General features: G+C 37.0%; 1 protein-coding gene across 1 annotated transcript in view; it reads right to left on the reverse strand.

The window, feature by feature from the left end:
* LRP2 (LDL receptor related protein 2) overlaps window positions 1-14,070 on the reverse strand; it is a 151,015-nt gene that overhangs the window by 46,600 nt on the left and 90,345 nt on the right. Inside the window, exons 43-47 of the mRNA XM_040227939.1 lie at window positions 13,353-13,556; window positions 12,547-12,786; window positions 9,488-9,613; window positions 8,318-8,437; window positions 5,592-5,723 (exon numbers count right to left, since the gene is read on the reverse strand). Of these exons, the coding sequence (XP_040083873.1) occupies window positions 5,592-5,723; window positions 8,318-8,437; window positions 9,488-9,613; window positions 12,547-12,786; window positions 13,353-13,556 (822 nt within the window). The remainder of the gene's footprint in view (window positions 1-5,591; window positions 5,724-8,317; window positions 8,438-9,487; window positions 9,614-12,546; window positions 12,787-13,352; window positions 13,557-14,070) is intronic.

Consider the following 14,070-nt stretch of genomic DNA (forward strand, 5'->3'; position numbering starts at 1 on the left):
TCTTCAGGCCAAGAGAGAATGGCAAGACATACTTAAAGTGATAAAAGAAAATAATCTACAGCCCAGATTACTGTATCCAGCAAGGATCTCATTCAAATATGAAGGAGAAATCAAAAGCTTTACAGACAAACAAAAGCTGACAGAATTCAGCACCACCAAACCAGCTCTCCAACAAATGCTAAAGGATCTTTCTCTAGACAGGAAACATGAAAAAGGTGTATAAACTCGAATCCAAAGCAATAAAGTAAATGGCAATGGGATCATACTTATCAATAATTACCTTAAATGTAAAAGGGTTGAATGCCCCAACCAAAAGACAAAGACTGGCTGAATGGATACAAAAAACAAGACTCCTATATATGTTGTCTACAAGAGACCTACCTCAAAACAGGGGACACATACAGACTGAAAGTGAAGGGCTGGAAAAAGATATTCCGTGCAAATAGAGACCAAAAGAAAGCAGGAGTAGCAATACTCGTATCAGATAAAATAGACTTTAAAACAAAGGCTGTGAAAAGAGACAAAGAAGGACACTACATAATGATCAAAGGATCAATCCAAGAAGAAGAGGTAACAATTATAAATATATATGCACCCAACATAGGAGCACCGCGATATGTAAGACAAATGCTAACAAGTATGAAAGGGGAAATTAACAATAACACAATAATAGTGAGAGACTTTAATACCCCACTCACACCTATGGATAGATCAACTAAACAGAAAATTAACAAGGAAACACAAATTTTAAATGATACAATAGACCAGTTAGACCTAATTGATATCTATAGGACATTTCACCCTAAAACAATGAATTTCAACTTTTTCTCAAGCGCACACAGAACCTTCTCCAGGATAGATCACATCCTCAGCCATAAATCTAGCCTTGGTAAATTCAAAAAAATTGAAATCATTTCAAGCATCTTTTCTGACCAGAATGCAGTAGGATTAGATCTCAATTACAGGAGAAAAACTATTAAAAATTCCAGCATATGAAGGCTGAACAACACGCTGTTGAATAACCAACAAATCACAGAAGAAATCAAAAAAGAAATCAAGATATGCATAGAAATGAATGAAAATGAAAACACAACAACCCAAAATGTGTGGGATACTGTAAAAGCAGAGCTAAGGGGAAAGTTCATAGCAATACAGGCATACCTCAAGAAACAAGAAAAAAGTCAAATAAATAACCTAACTCTACACCTAAAGCAACTAGAAAAGGAAGAAATGAAGAACCCCAGGGTTAGTAGAAGGAAAGAAATCTTCAAAATTAGGGCAGAAATAAATGCAAAAGAAACAAAAGAGACCATAGCAAAAATCAACAAAGCCAAAAGCTGGTTCTTTGAAAGGATAAATAAAATTGACAAACCATTAGCCAGACTCATCAAGAAACAAAGGGAGAAAAATCAAATCAATAAAATTAGAAATGAAAATGGAGAGATCACAACAGACAACACAGAAATACAAAGGATCATAAGAGACTACTATCAGCAATTATATGCCAATAAAATGGACAACGTGGAAGAAATGGACAAATTCTTAGAAAAGTACAACTTTCCAAAACTGAACCAGGAAGAAATAGAAACTCTTAACAGACCTATCACAAGCATGGAAATTGAAACTGTAATCAGAAATGTTAAGAGGCAAACAAAAGCCCAGGTCCAGACAGCTTCACAGCTGAATTCTACCAAAAATTTAGAGAAGAGCTAACACCTATCCTACTCAAACTCTTCCAGAAAATTGCAGAGGAAGGTAAACTTCCAAACTCATTCTATGAGGCCACCATCACCTTAATACCAAAACCTGACAAAGATGCCACAAGAAAAGAAAACTACAGGCCAATATCACTGATGAACATAGATGCAAAAATCCTTAACAAAATTCTAGCAATCAGAATCCAACAACGCATTAAAAAGATCATACATCATGACTAAGTGGGCTTTATCCCAGGGATGCAAGGATTCTTCAATATCTGCAAATCAATCAATGTAATACACCATATTAACAAATTGAAAAATAAAAGCCATATGATTATCTCAATAGATGCAGAGAAAGCCTTTGACAAAATTCAACATCCATTTATGATAAAAACTCTCCAGAAAGCAGGAATAGAAGGAACATACCTCAACATAATAAAAGCTATATATGACAAACCCACAGCAAACATTATCCTCAGTGGTGAAAAATTGAAAGCATTTCCCCTAAAGTCAGGAACAAGACAAGGGTGCCCACTCTCACCACTACTATTCAACATAGTTTTGGAAGTTTTGGCCACAGCAATCAGAGTAGAAAAAGAAATAAAAGGAATCCAAATTGGAAAAGAAGAAGTAAAACTCTCACTGTTTGCAGATGACATGATCCTCTACATAGAAAACCCTAAAGACTCCATCAGAAAATTACTAGAGCTAATCAATGAACATTGATGCTTTTGAACTGTGGTGTTGGAGAAGACTCTTGAGAGTCTCTTGGACTGCAAGGAGATCCAACCAGTCCATTCTGAAGGAGATCAACCCTGGGATTTCTTTGGAAGGAATGATGCTAAAGCTGAAACTCCAGTACTTTGGCCACCTCATGAGAAGAGTTGACTCATTGGAAAAGACTCTGATGCTGGGATGGATTGGGGGCAGGAGGAGAAGGGGACGACAGAGGATGAGATGGCTAGATGGCACCACTGACTCGATGGACGTGAGTCTGAGTGAACTGCGGGAGTTGGTGATGGACAGGGAGGCCTGGTGTGCTGCGATTCATGGGGTCGCAAAGAGTCGGACACGACTGAGTGACTGAACTGAACTGAACTGAACTGAACTGAATCAGTGAACATAGTAAAGTTTCAGGATATAAAATCAACACACAGAAATCCCTTGCATTCCTATACACTAATAATGAGAAAAAAGAGAAATTAAGGAAACAATTCCATTCACTATTGCAACGAAAAGAATAAAATACTTAGGAATATATCTCCCTAAAGAATCAAAAGACCTAAATATAGAAAACTATAAAACACTGGTGAAAGAAATCAAAAAGGACACTAATAGATGGAGAAATATACCATGTTCATGGATCAGAAGAATCAATATAGTGAAAATGAGTATACTACCCAAAGCAATCCATAGATTCAATGCAATCCCTATCAAGCTGCCAATGGTATTGTTCACAGAGCTAGAACAAATAATTTCACAATTTGTATGGAAATACAAAAAACCTTGAATAGCCAAAGCAATCTTGAGAAAGAAGAATGGAACTGGAGGAATCAACCTGCCTGACTTCAGGCTCTACTACAAAGCCACAGTCATCAAGACAGTATGGTACTGGCACAAAGACAGAAATATAGATCAGTGGAACAAAATAGAAAGCCCAGAGATAAATCCACACACCTATGGACACTTTATCTTTGACAAAGGAGGCAAGAATATACAACGGATTAAAGACAATCTCTTTAACAAGTGGTGCTGGAAAAACTGGTCAACCACTTGTAAAAGAATGAAACTAGAACACTTTCTAACACCATACACAAAAATAAACTCAAAATGGATTAAAGATCTAAACATAAGACCATAAACTATAAAACTGCTAGGAGAACATAGGCAAAACACTCTCCAACATACATCACAGCAAGATCCTCTATGACCCACCTCCCAGAATATTGGAAATAAAAGCAAAAATAAACAAATGGGACCTAATTAAAATTAAAAGCTTCTGCACAACAAAGGAAACTGTAAGCAAGGTGAAAAGACAGCCTTCAGAATGGGAGAAAATAATAGCAAATGAAGCAACTGACAAACAACTAATCTCAAAAATATACAAGCAACTCCTGCAGCTCAATTCCAGAAAAATAAACGACCCAATCAAAAAATGGGCCAAAGAACTAAATAGACATTTCTCCAAAGAAGACATACAGATGGCTAACACACACATGAAAAGATGCTCAACATCACTCATTATTAGAGAAATGCAAATCAAAACCACAAGGAAGCACCATTTCATGCCAGTCAGAATGGCTGCAATCCAAAAGTCTACAAGCAATAAATGCTGGAGAGGGTGTGGAGAAAAGGGAACCCTCTTACACTGTTGGTGGGAATGCAAACTAGTACAGCCACTATGGAGATTCCTTAAAAAACTGGAAATAGAACTGCCTTATGACCCAGCAATCCCAGTGCTGGGCATACACACTGAGGAAACCAGAATTGAAACAGACATGTGTACCCCAATGTTCATCGCAGCACTGTTTATAATAGCCAGGACATGGAAGCCACCTAGATGTCCATCAGCAGATGAATGGGTAAGAAAGCTGTGGTACATATACACAATGGAGTATCACTCAGCCATTAAAAACAATACATTTGAATCAGTTCTAATGAGGTGGATGAAACTGGAGCCGATTATACAGAGTGAAGTAAGCCAAAAAGAAAAACACCAACACAGTATACCAATGCATATATATGGAATTTAGAAAGATGGTAATGATAACCCTGTATGCGAGATAGCAAAAGAGACACAGATGTTTAGAACAGTCTTTTGGACTCTGTGGGAGAGGGAGAGTGGGGGATGATTTGGGAGAATGGCATTGAAACATGTATACTATCATGTAAGAAACGAATCGCCAGTCCAGGTTCGATGCAGGATACAGGATGCTTGGGGCTGGTGCACTGAGATGACCCAGAGGGATGGTATGGGGAGGGAGGTGGGAGGGGGTTCACGGTGGGGAGCACGTGTACACCCGTGGCGGATTCATGTTGATGTATGGCAAAACCAGTACAATATTGTAAAGTAATTAGCCTCCAATTAAAATAAATAAATTTAAATTTAAATTTAAATTTAAAAAAAAGAGTTGACAGAAACCATGACACTAGGAAAGTGCTAAAATGCTAACATGTAATCATGAAACTCTGCAGAATAGAATAGATATTTTATCTGAGGGTGAAGAGGAGACAAAAGGAAGGGGGTCTTGAAGAAGAGATATGGGAGAAAAGTACACACTACAGTCTAGATTTGGGCAGCTGCCAACCCATTTCATAGAGGATATGGAGAAATAGGGGCCATCACCAAAGTCATCGACATATGAGGTAACAATCAAATGCAAAGATCATTGAGTCATTGTTTTTATTATCCTATCACGGAAAGATACTCTAAGACACCTGAATTTAGAGTTCTATGCTCTGTTGTTAATGGGAAATGTTGTTTCATAGTCTGTTCCATAATTCACTTAAAAGAATGACCCCTGTCCCCCCCCGCCCTTAACAACTCTAGGGTAATGGATAAAACTAGAGGCACAGTTAATTGCAACAGTATTAAAGCTGCTAATTCAGTGGCCAACTGAGCTCTCTTTATCTGTCCTAGAAATGTAGGACATTATTTCCATGACCTCAATGCAACATAAAAAGAAACATTAAAATCATTCTTCACCATTTAAAAGCATTTATGTAGATAATATAAAACATTCCTGAGCAGAAAAATAAAGATAACATTCTATCTGTGTACTTTCAATAAAGAAGAACCTGTGTGACAACCATATTCTCCAAAGTCAGAAAAATAAAGCTACTGTTTCCCTGAAATGTGACTCTATAGAGGAATTAATTGTTTGCACTTACTGCAACTGTGTCTTTCATCCTCATCACTCATGTCTCCACAGTCATTATCACCATCACAGACCCACATCACTGGGATGCACCTGTTATTGTCACACTTGAAATAATCACTGGCGCATGTTGATTGAGAAAACACTGGGAAAAAAAAAAGCACTCTTGGTGAGAAGAGTCATGTGCAGTCAGGAATCTTGAGAGAAAGATACTATAGCAAGGGCTTTCTAGAACACCAATTAGAATTCTTTAATCATATCCCACATGTTAACGAATCAAGTTGTCATATGCCCAGAATCCCAGAGATTCCTCAAAATTATCCTAAGGCAAAAGAATATTTAATTTGAACTATTAAAATACAGCACAATGATAACAGTAAGGAGAAATGTGAACTTCCACGAGCTGGTAAGAATGGAGTATGTATCGATACAGCCTTTGAAAGGCTTTAACACAGGAAACCTACTCCCAGAGATCGAGCCTTCCCACACACGCAGGATGTTCATTCCAGCATGACATCTTACAAGGAAAAAATGGAAACAAGCTAAATGCCCAGCAGTTGAGAAAGGGGTAAAAACACATGGAAACACACTTTACAGCACTATTCAGCAGTACAAAGATAAGATGGAGGAGTAGTTTCTGTTTTTATTAATTTATTTTTTAATTGAAGGACAATTGCTTTACAGAATTTTGTTGTTTTCTATTACCACATCTAAAAGAGATAGCCAATGGGAATTTGCTGTATAACTCAGGAAACTCAAACAGAGGCTCTGTAATAACCTAGAGGGGTAGAATGGGGAGGGAGATGGCAGGGAGGTTCAAGAGGGAGAGGTGTATTTTCTAACTGATAAGATACTGTTAGGATAAAAAAAAAAGTGGGAGGGGAACAGCAGAAAGATATATATATATATATATATATATATATAATAAGATCCCTCTATGTCAGGATATATAGATAAAGAATTCACACTTAATAGCAGTTATGTCTGGGTGAGGGGATTGTAAGAGGGTGAAAAAATGGGGATTTCATTCTTTTATATACATCTTATTATTTCTTTAAAATAATATCTGTGTATTGGAGGTTCACTAAACTTACTGTGATAATCATTTCATGATGTATGTAAATCATTATGTTCTACACTTTAAATTTACACAGTTCTATATGTCAATCTCAATAAAACTAGAAGAAAAAATACCTCTGTATATTATGAAAATCCATTAATATTAGGTTGTGTTTTTACTTCTATTTAAATATGTCAGATAGTTGGTACTAATTGATAATACTAATTGATAATGACTTTGGTTCCCACGGAGAAGTTTGGAAACTATTTATTCTTCATATATCTGAACCAATAGTTCATATATTTAAAATAATCTCTAAGACCTTTCTACTCACCCAACAGTTACTATTTCTTTTACAGCTCCTTAAAACTCTGTGTGCCCTTTGTTTTCTACAAAACTTTTAGTGTTGGGGAAAAAGAAATTGTCAAGGAGCTTCTAATACCACTCTCTATTAGCCACAGAATTTGAGCCCAAGGGAAAACAGGAATAGAAAATAACCTAAATTCAGCTGCAAAACTAGGCTAATGGTCTTAAGAAAATACTCCTCCAAAAAAAGTGATGGTACTTACTACAGTGATATTTATAATACAAGAAAAAATAAAGCAATCTAAATACTTAAAATAGAGGCAGTTAACTCAATGATCATATAGCCACTCAATAGAATATCACACAGCTATTAAACAAGAGTATGAAGATGACAACATGGGTTAGAGAAGTCTCTCTTAACCAGACAGTATATATATTTTAAGCTTCAGGCCATATGTTCTTTTTCACAAATACTTGACACTATAATGCGGCTGTATTTTAATGAAACCTTATAAAGACAAGCATGACAGACTTCCCTGGCAGCCCAGTGATTAAGACTTCACCTTCCAATTCAGGGGGTGTGGGTTCGATACCTGGGCAGGGAGCTAAGATCCCACATTCCTCATGGCCAAGAAAAAAGAAAACATAAAACAGAAGCAATACTGTAACGAATTCAGTAAAAACTTTTTTTTAATGGTCAATGTCAAAAAAATCTTTAAAAAAAAAAGAAAAGACAAGCATGGCCACATATAACAATATTGCCAGACCCCCTAAAAAAAGGCAATATAGAAGACTGTACATTCATAGTTTTACAATTATGTTAAAAAAAATTGTGCATGGATACAGATTTGGATTTGCAAAGGTAAATAGCAGCCTTCAAACACAAGTAACACACAACTGCCTCCAAGAATATAACTAGGTCCTCGGAACATCTGAGGAAGCTCAGATGGCCTTGGGACCCTAACCCCTCAGCTGGTACACAGAGCAGGAAGAAATGTGTGCCCCTCACCTGCCCCCTCGGCATGTACATCACGCTCTCAATAACCTTTAGATCCTCCCATAGTCTTATGGGTGAAAACTCGCCCAAATTCAGAAATTCCAATTCAGAGTCAATTACAGTTAACTGAGTTCCACAAACCAGGCAGGTAGTAGGTGCATCACCAACTTTTGTCTGCATCAATCAGCAACTTCCATATCCTGCCCAACAACCCACCCAGTGCCCTACATGACCAAGCTTTTAATGAATATCTGCTGAGGGGTATCAGCAAGGAGTGCAAACATTCCCCAGCCAGAACCATAGTTTACACTTGAAGTAGTTGGAAGAAGGGTGCCAGCTACATCACAATGCTTTTAATGCTGGCTCACTCTCTTACCACAAGTGGGAGGTTCGTCAGAGCCATCAGAACAGTCTTTTTCATGATCACAATACCAACGTGCAGGAATACAGGGCCCAGAGGTGCAATGGAACTCATCGCTCCTACACGACCTAGTGGCTGCAGTAGGTAAAGAAGATAAAATCCATGAGCAACACACAAGCTTGTTCCTAATAACCTGCCTATATCTCTGAACTGGGTAGGAGTTGCCAAGACAGGAAGACTGAGGCCTGAGTTTTTATAGAAGTTTTCCAGCCAGAGGAAAGAACATGGGAGAGCAATACTTTTCCAGTGTCCTAGAATTTTTTTCCTAAATTCCAGAGATTCAGAAAATGAATTGCACTTATTAAAAATACCAGAAAGACTATTTTTTGATACATGAAATCAAATTATAGATAAAAGAAAACATGTTTCTGTTTTCTGCCATAACACAAAATAAATTCTACTGAAAAGAAAAAATAACCAAATCACCCTACACACAACCTTTTAAGCCATAATAGACCATGATTCTAGAGAATTATCAAAGTTTTGCTCTTATTCATCCTTGTAACTTATTTGAGTAAATGATTCTACCTATGTGTAAACTTTTCTCACATGACCTGAGGTTATGGTCTGATGTGTTTTCTAGATTTTCTATTTCCTCTTGTTGCTGTTTTTACAACTCCTACTCTTGGATTGTAACCTGGCCTGGTGACCATTACTAAATTCTTAAAAGATGCATCTATTTACACTAATAGTTTCAAAGTTATCAAACTTAAGAATTTGAGCTATAAATATAAGAAATTATTTGATTGAACCAAACAGCTAAATATGAAATTAAGGTTTCTGAAAGTCAAACATATGAAAAAGACAAAAATTCTTTCAGTAAATATGAGGGCTTATTTTGCAAATTCTGCCTGAAGTTCCTGAAGACAAAAGACCTTTAATTATAGGAGGTTATGCATTATAGTTGATCCCTGGAAGAAATATTTGGAGTCAGGCATCCAGCCAGGGAACAGAGAGAAGGGACTTCTTATGCCCCTCCAATTACATCCTAAATAACTGCCTACTGTATCTATTTATAAGGTCAGCTTGAGAGGACAAATTGAAATTAGCTGAAACACACAAGCCATGTGTCTTTATGAGCTCAAGACATGCATGTCTGGAACCACAAAAAGAGGTTTATCTTACCACAGAAAATGGGGTTTTCATCACTCATATCTCCACAATCATCGTCTCCATCACACAAGAAAGAACGTGGAATACAAATCGTTGAATTCGTACATTTTGTGTATCCAGGATGGCACGTGCGTTCAGCTTGAAAAAGACAACCAGATAAACAATTTGGAACATATTCATCACATGTACATCATATGTGTCCATGCTAACCGATCTACTGCACAATCAAACCAGTAGAAGGGACGCTATCAGAGAGGAATAATTCATGACAGTTATGTGATGCCATATAGTCTCTAGTAAAAAGAGCATTTCCTGTTTTCATTATTTAATAGCATCAGCAAGACTTCCCACTCTCCTCACTCCCCATACAATGGAGTAACATGAATAAAGAAGATCTCTATATATTGATAAGGGAAGATGGCATGGCCTCCAGGATGCATTAACAGCAAGCAGGAAAGCACAACACTAGGCTATCTTTTGTGTATGAAACTGATAACTGTGTGTGTCCAGCAAGAAAGAAATGCTTACATTTAAAACAAAAATGCAAAGATAAACTAATGAAAACTGTCACTCCTATGAACAGATTGAGAATAGTATGGAGGGAACAGGGTGGAGAGGGCAAGCATGAAGGACGTCTGTGAGTGTACCTTGTCATACAATTTTTATATGACTATGAATCCACGCACAGTATTTTTTATAAATGAACACAATGAAATAAAAATGCATAAAGAAAAGCAATTTCCCACATTTGGAAACAGTAAGAAATGACTGCATATTTCTAGTGGGAAATAATCTAAGAACAAGAAGGACATAAAATGTTTAATTACATTTGTATGGTTACTTTGAAAGTATTATAAAATAAAGCAAATAAGTGACTATGTCACCTATTACAAACTAAGAGTTTAAGTATAAGAGATGTGATTATAAAATCTAAAAGGTAAAAACCTGTTTATCTTAAATTAAAATGGAAAATACCAATATCATTTTTTTCCCTTTAGAATTGTATTTCCTAGTTCTGTCCACTAAAAAGGCCTAGAAGCAATAAAAGCCAAATAGGAATAGGTAACCCAACACTGTGGTAATTTTAATTTTTTTAAAAGTCTATTAAATCACAATATTGCTTCTGTTTTATGTGTTGGTCTTTTGGCCATGAGGTATGTGGGATCTTTGTTCCCCAACTAGAGACGGAATCCATACCCTCTGTGTTGGAAGTCTTAACCACTGAACTTTCAGGGAAGTCCCAGTAATTTTTAAATACCACACACAAAAGGAATGAGACAAATTCCAGGTCTGAGACAAGAAATGCACAAGTCTGAAATGCACTATGGAAGATTGAATAGGATCAAGTCAAAATAAAAAAGGACCCAACTTAGCAGGATTCCCGCTGCCAAAAACAGGACAATTAAGCACCAAAAGCAGTAAATTACTTCATCTCATTAAAACTCAAATATGTACAAATCCATGAATTTAATACAATAGTAAAAACAAAACAAAGCCAAAGCTTAATGCTCATTGGTCACCAACTTACTACTCTGAAAATTGAAAAGAGAAAGAAAGAATCAAACATTTCCTCCACAGAACTGTATTTCAGAGTAACAAAATAGCTGATAAGGGAAATTTCTTCTTTAGAGAACTTGAGCTAATAAATGTGGATGGAATAGTAAAAATTTTAAATATCTGATTTATCACCCTTAAAGTAATAATAAATTCATGGAACAACCATCCATGGTTAAAAACCACTGGGTGAAAGATTGGTGGGAACTTCCTAAAGGGAAGATTCAAACTGACTTCTAAATTAATATTGTCCTCACTTAAAGTGGAACAATCAAGCATTATGTGCTTCATGATGTGATACAACAAGAAACAGACAGCTCCACCTATGAAATGTTCTTGCCCAAAGAACTAAGTCTAATGTAATCAAAGGTCTAAGTCTCAATTCCAGCCTAAATCAATGTGTAGACTTTGAATCCTGATGTGAACAGATAAACTGTTGACATTTTGGGGCTAAGTGATAAAATCTGAATATGGATTTAGTACTAGAGGACATTAAGTAAGTATTGTTGATTTTGTTGAGCATAATGCTAGAATAGTAGCTGTTTTTCAAAATATATATTACCATGTATAAAACAGATAACTAGTGGGAGCTCAGCCTGGTACTCTGTGAAGATCTAGAGGGATGAGATGAGGTGGGAAGGGAGGGAGGCTCAAGGAAAGGGTATATGTATACTTACGGCTGGTTTATGTTGTTGTATGGCAGAAACCAACATAACATTGTAAAGCAGATTATCCTCCAATTAAAATTTTAAAAACTTTTTTTAAATTTGAGAACAAATGTCTTTATCACTGACATGTGTTTCTGGAAGTTGCTTTAAAATACTCAGGAAAAAAGTTGGAGGACATGGATGAAAACATATTGACCACTTGTTAAAAAAAAGAACAACAAAAAAGCATGGGTGCATGCTCTGGATGTCATCCAGTCATGTCTGGATCTTTGTGACCCCATGGACTGTAGCCCACCAGGCTCCTCTGTCTATAGGATTATCCAGGCAATAATACTGCCACACCCAAATAAATATTGTGTATAACCGCATACAATGACAGCAGAGCATGTCGATATACCCGAACTGAAAATGCATTTTTGCTCATACTCTGTGCTACTATTTTCTCAAGATGCTGAACTGTAAGTTCCAGAAATTTGGGAAAAGCAACTCACTAAAAAGCAATTTACCAAATCATTTCAGTCAGCACTGTGCTACATAGCTTTGTGCATAACAAACATTAACCACACACATTAATCAATTAATTTTGTCAGTAATCATTGGTAAAGCTTCACAATAATCAGAACCACAAACCAAAGATAAAATATAGAAGGGGAAAGTAGTCAAAGGTTGTATGAATAAATCAAACATTAGGTCAAATTATTTTTAAAAATCACTAGTAGACATGTAAAATGAAATGTGTGTTTTAGATGAATACTGTCAGTTTTTTCTCAGAAAGGCATCGTCTTGACATCTCCCAGGCGCTAAGAGTTCAAGGCTCCAAAGCCCATTAACAACGTAAGATGAACTTACGGCAATTTCTCTCATCTGAAGTATTGCCATCATGGCAGTTGTCTATCCCGTCGCAGACTAATTCAGAAGGGATGCACCTTCCGTTACTGCAAGTAAATTCTGTTCTGTTACAAGCCCTGAAACGGCAGCCTGCCTCATCACTGTTGTCGCCACAGTCATTGTAGTGATCACAGCGGTCACTGTATGGGACACATCGCCCATTGGCGCAGGTGAAGCTTGTCGAAGGGCAGCTGTGAAACGCTAAGAGGAGGGGGTCAAAATATTGAAAACATTGAAGAAGCTCGCAGATTAAAAGCATCATCCCGTTTTCTAAAAAGATACAATCAAGTAAAATAAGACACTTTGGGTTGACCTTCCAAGGCAAAAGCTGCCCACATGTACTGCATGCAAAGTGAGCTCAAACTTTAAATTAGTTAATATTGTATACTTTTTTTAAGCAAATGGAGGATTTTACGCAAATGGCAAAGTCACTCCATTCCTCTACCATCTCAATGTATACGTTTATCTCAGTTTCATTAAAGCATGCAAACACAATGCTTTCATGGGACTGAAGCTCAGAGAGGTTAAGTAATTTTCCCAGAGCTCCCCGGACTATAAATGACATGCAGCATCTCTGCTCTTTCTTAGGTGCTCTTCAGAGGTGCTTCCTAATAAAGCATCGAACACTACTTCACAGCGCATGTATCAGCTGTTGCGTGATTTAAGCAAAGTGCAGTCTAGACTCTCAGGGTACATGTTCTTCCCTTGTAAAAGGAACAAACACAAGGTACATTGTGAACTTCAAAAGTTCCAAGAGTCCGGCTCACCACAGAGAGTTTCCAGCTCATCACTGCTGTCACCACAGTCGTCGATGTCATTACATTGCAGCTGGTCAGCGATGCACTTCCCACTGAGGCAGGTGAACTTGGAACTGTCGCACCGGGTACCATTATCCTGGATGCAGTACTTATTGTTGTTGGCCAGGTACCAGCGGCCCTCATGTGGACACTGGCACTCAGGGCCATTTGGACCTGAAGAAAGGTAAGCCCAGAAAAAAGCAAAATATTTCTGTAGCAAACACTGATATTTTCTCCCCCTGAAGAGCACTGGCAACAGCTTCTATATTATTAAACACACTCTAAGACATGGAAACTCTGCTCTACATTATGTTTTCATCAATATGAACAACCACCAATTTCTAATGAATGTGGTTAATTCACCCTAATCTTTAAACCACTATTTCTTATCTTCACTGAAACATTAACAATGATTCTACCTTCTCAGCAAAATCTGCACAGCAATAGTCTCAAAAGGCACACCCTCTTATGAATTTATCATTCTCTATAAAACACACTTCTGAGGCACACTTTGTTTATTCAACTATAAACAGTACCTCCTAAGTGAAAGTATTAAATCCTTTAATGAGGAACATTAGTTCATTGATGAAATTTCTATTCAAGACATGATACGCAGCAGCCAAACCTGCATATTTCTTTCTACCTCCATCAAGCTTGAATTAAAAATGTCATTGTAAGAAGGCTCCAT

The sequence above is a fragment of the Oryx dammah genome, unplaced genomic scaffold (genome assembly GCF_014754425.2).
Source record: "Oryx dammah isolate SB20612 unplaced genomic scaffold, SCBI_Odam_1.1 HiC_scaffold_27, whole genome shotgun sequence".
Classification (NCBI taxonomy): Eukaryota; Metazoa; Chordata; class Mammalia; order Artiodactyla; family Bovidae; genus Oryx; species Oryx dammah.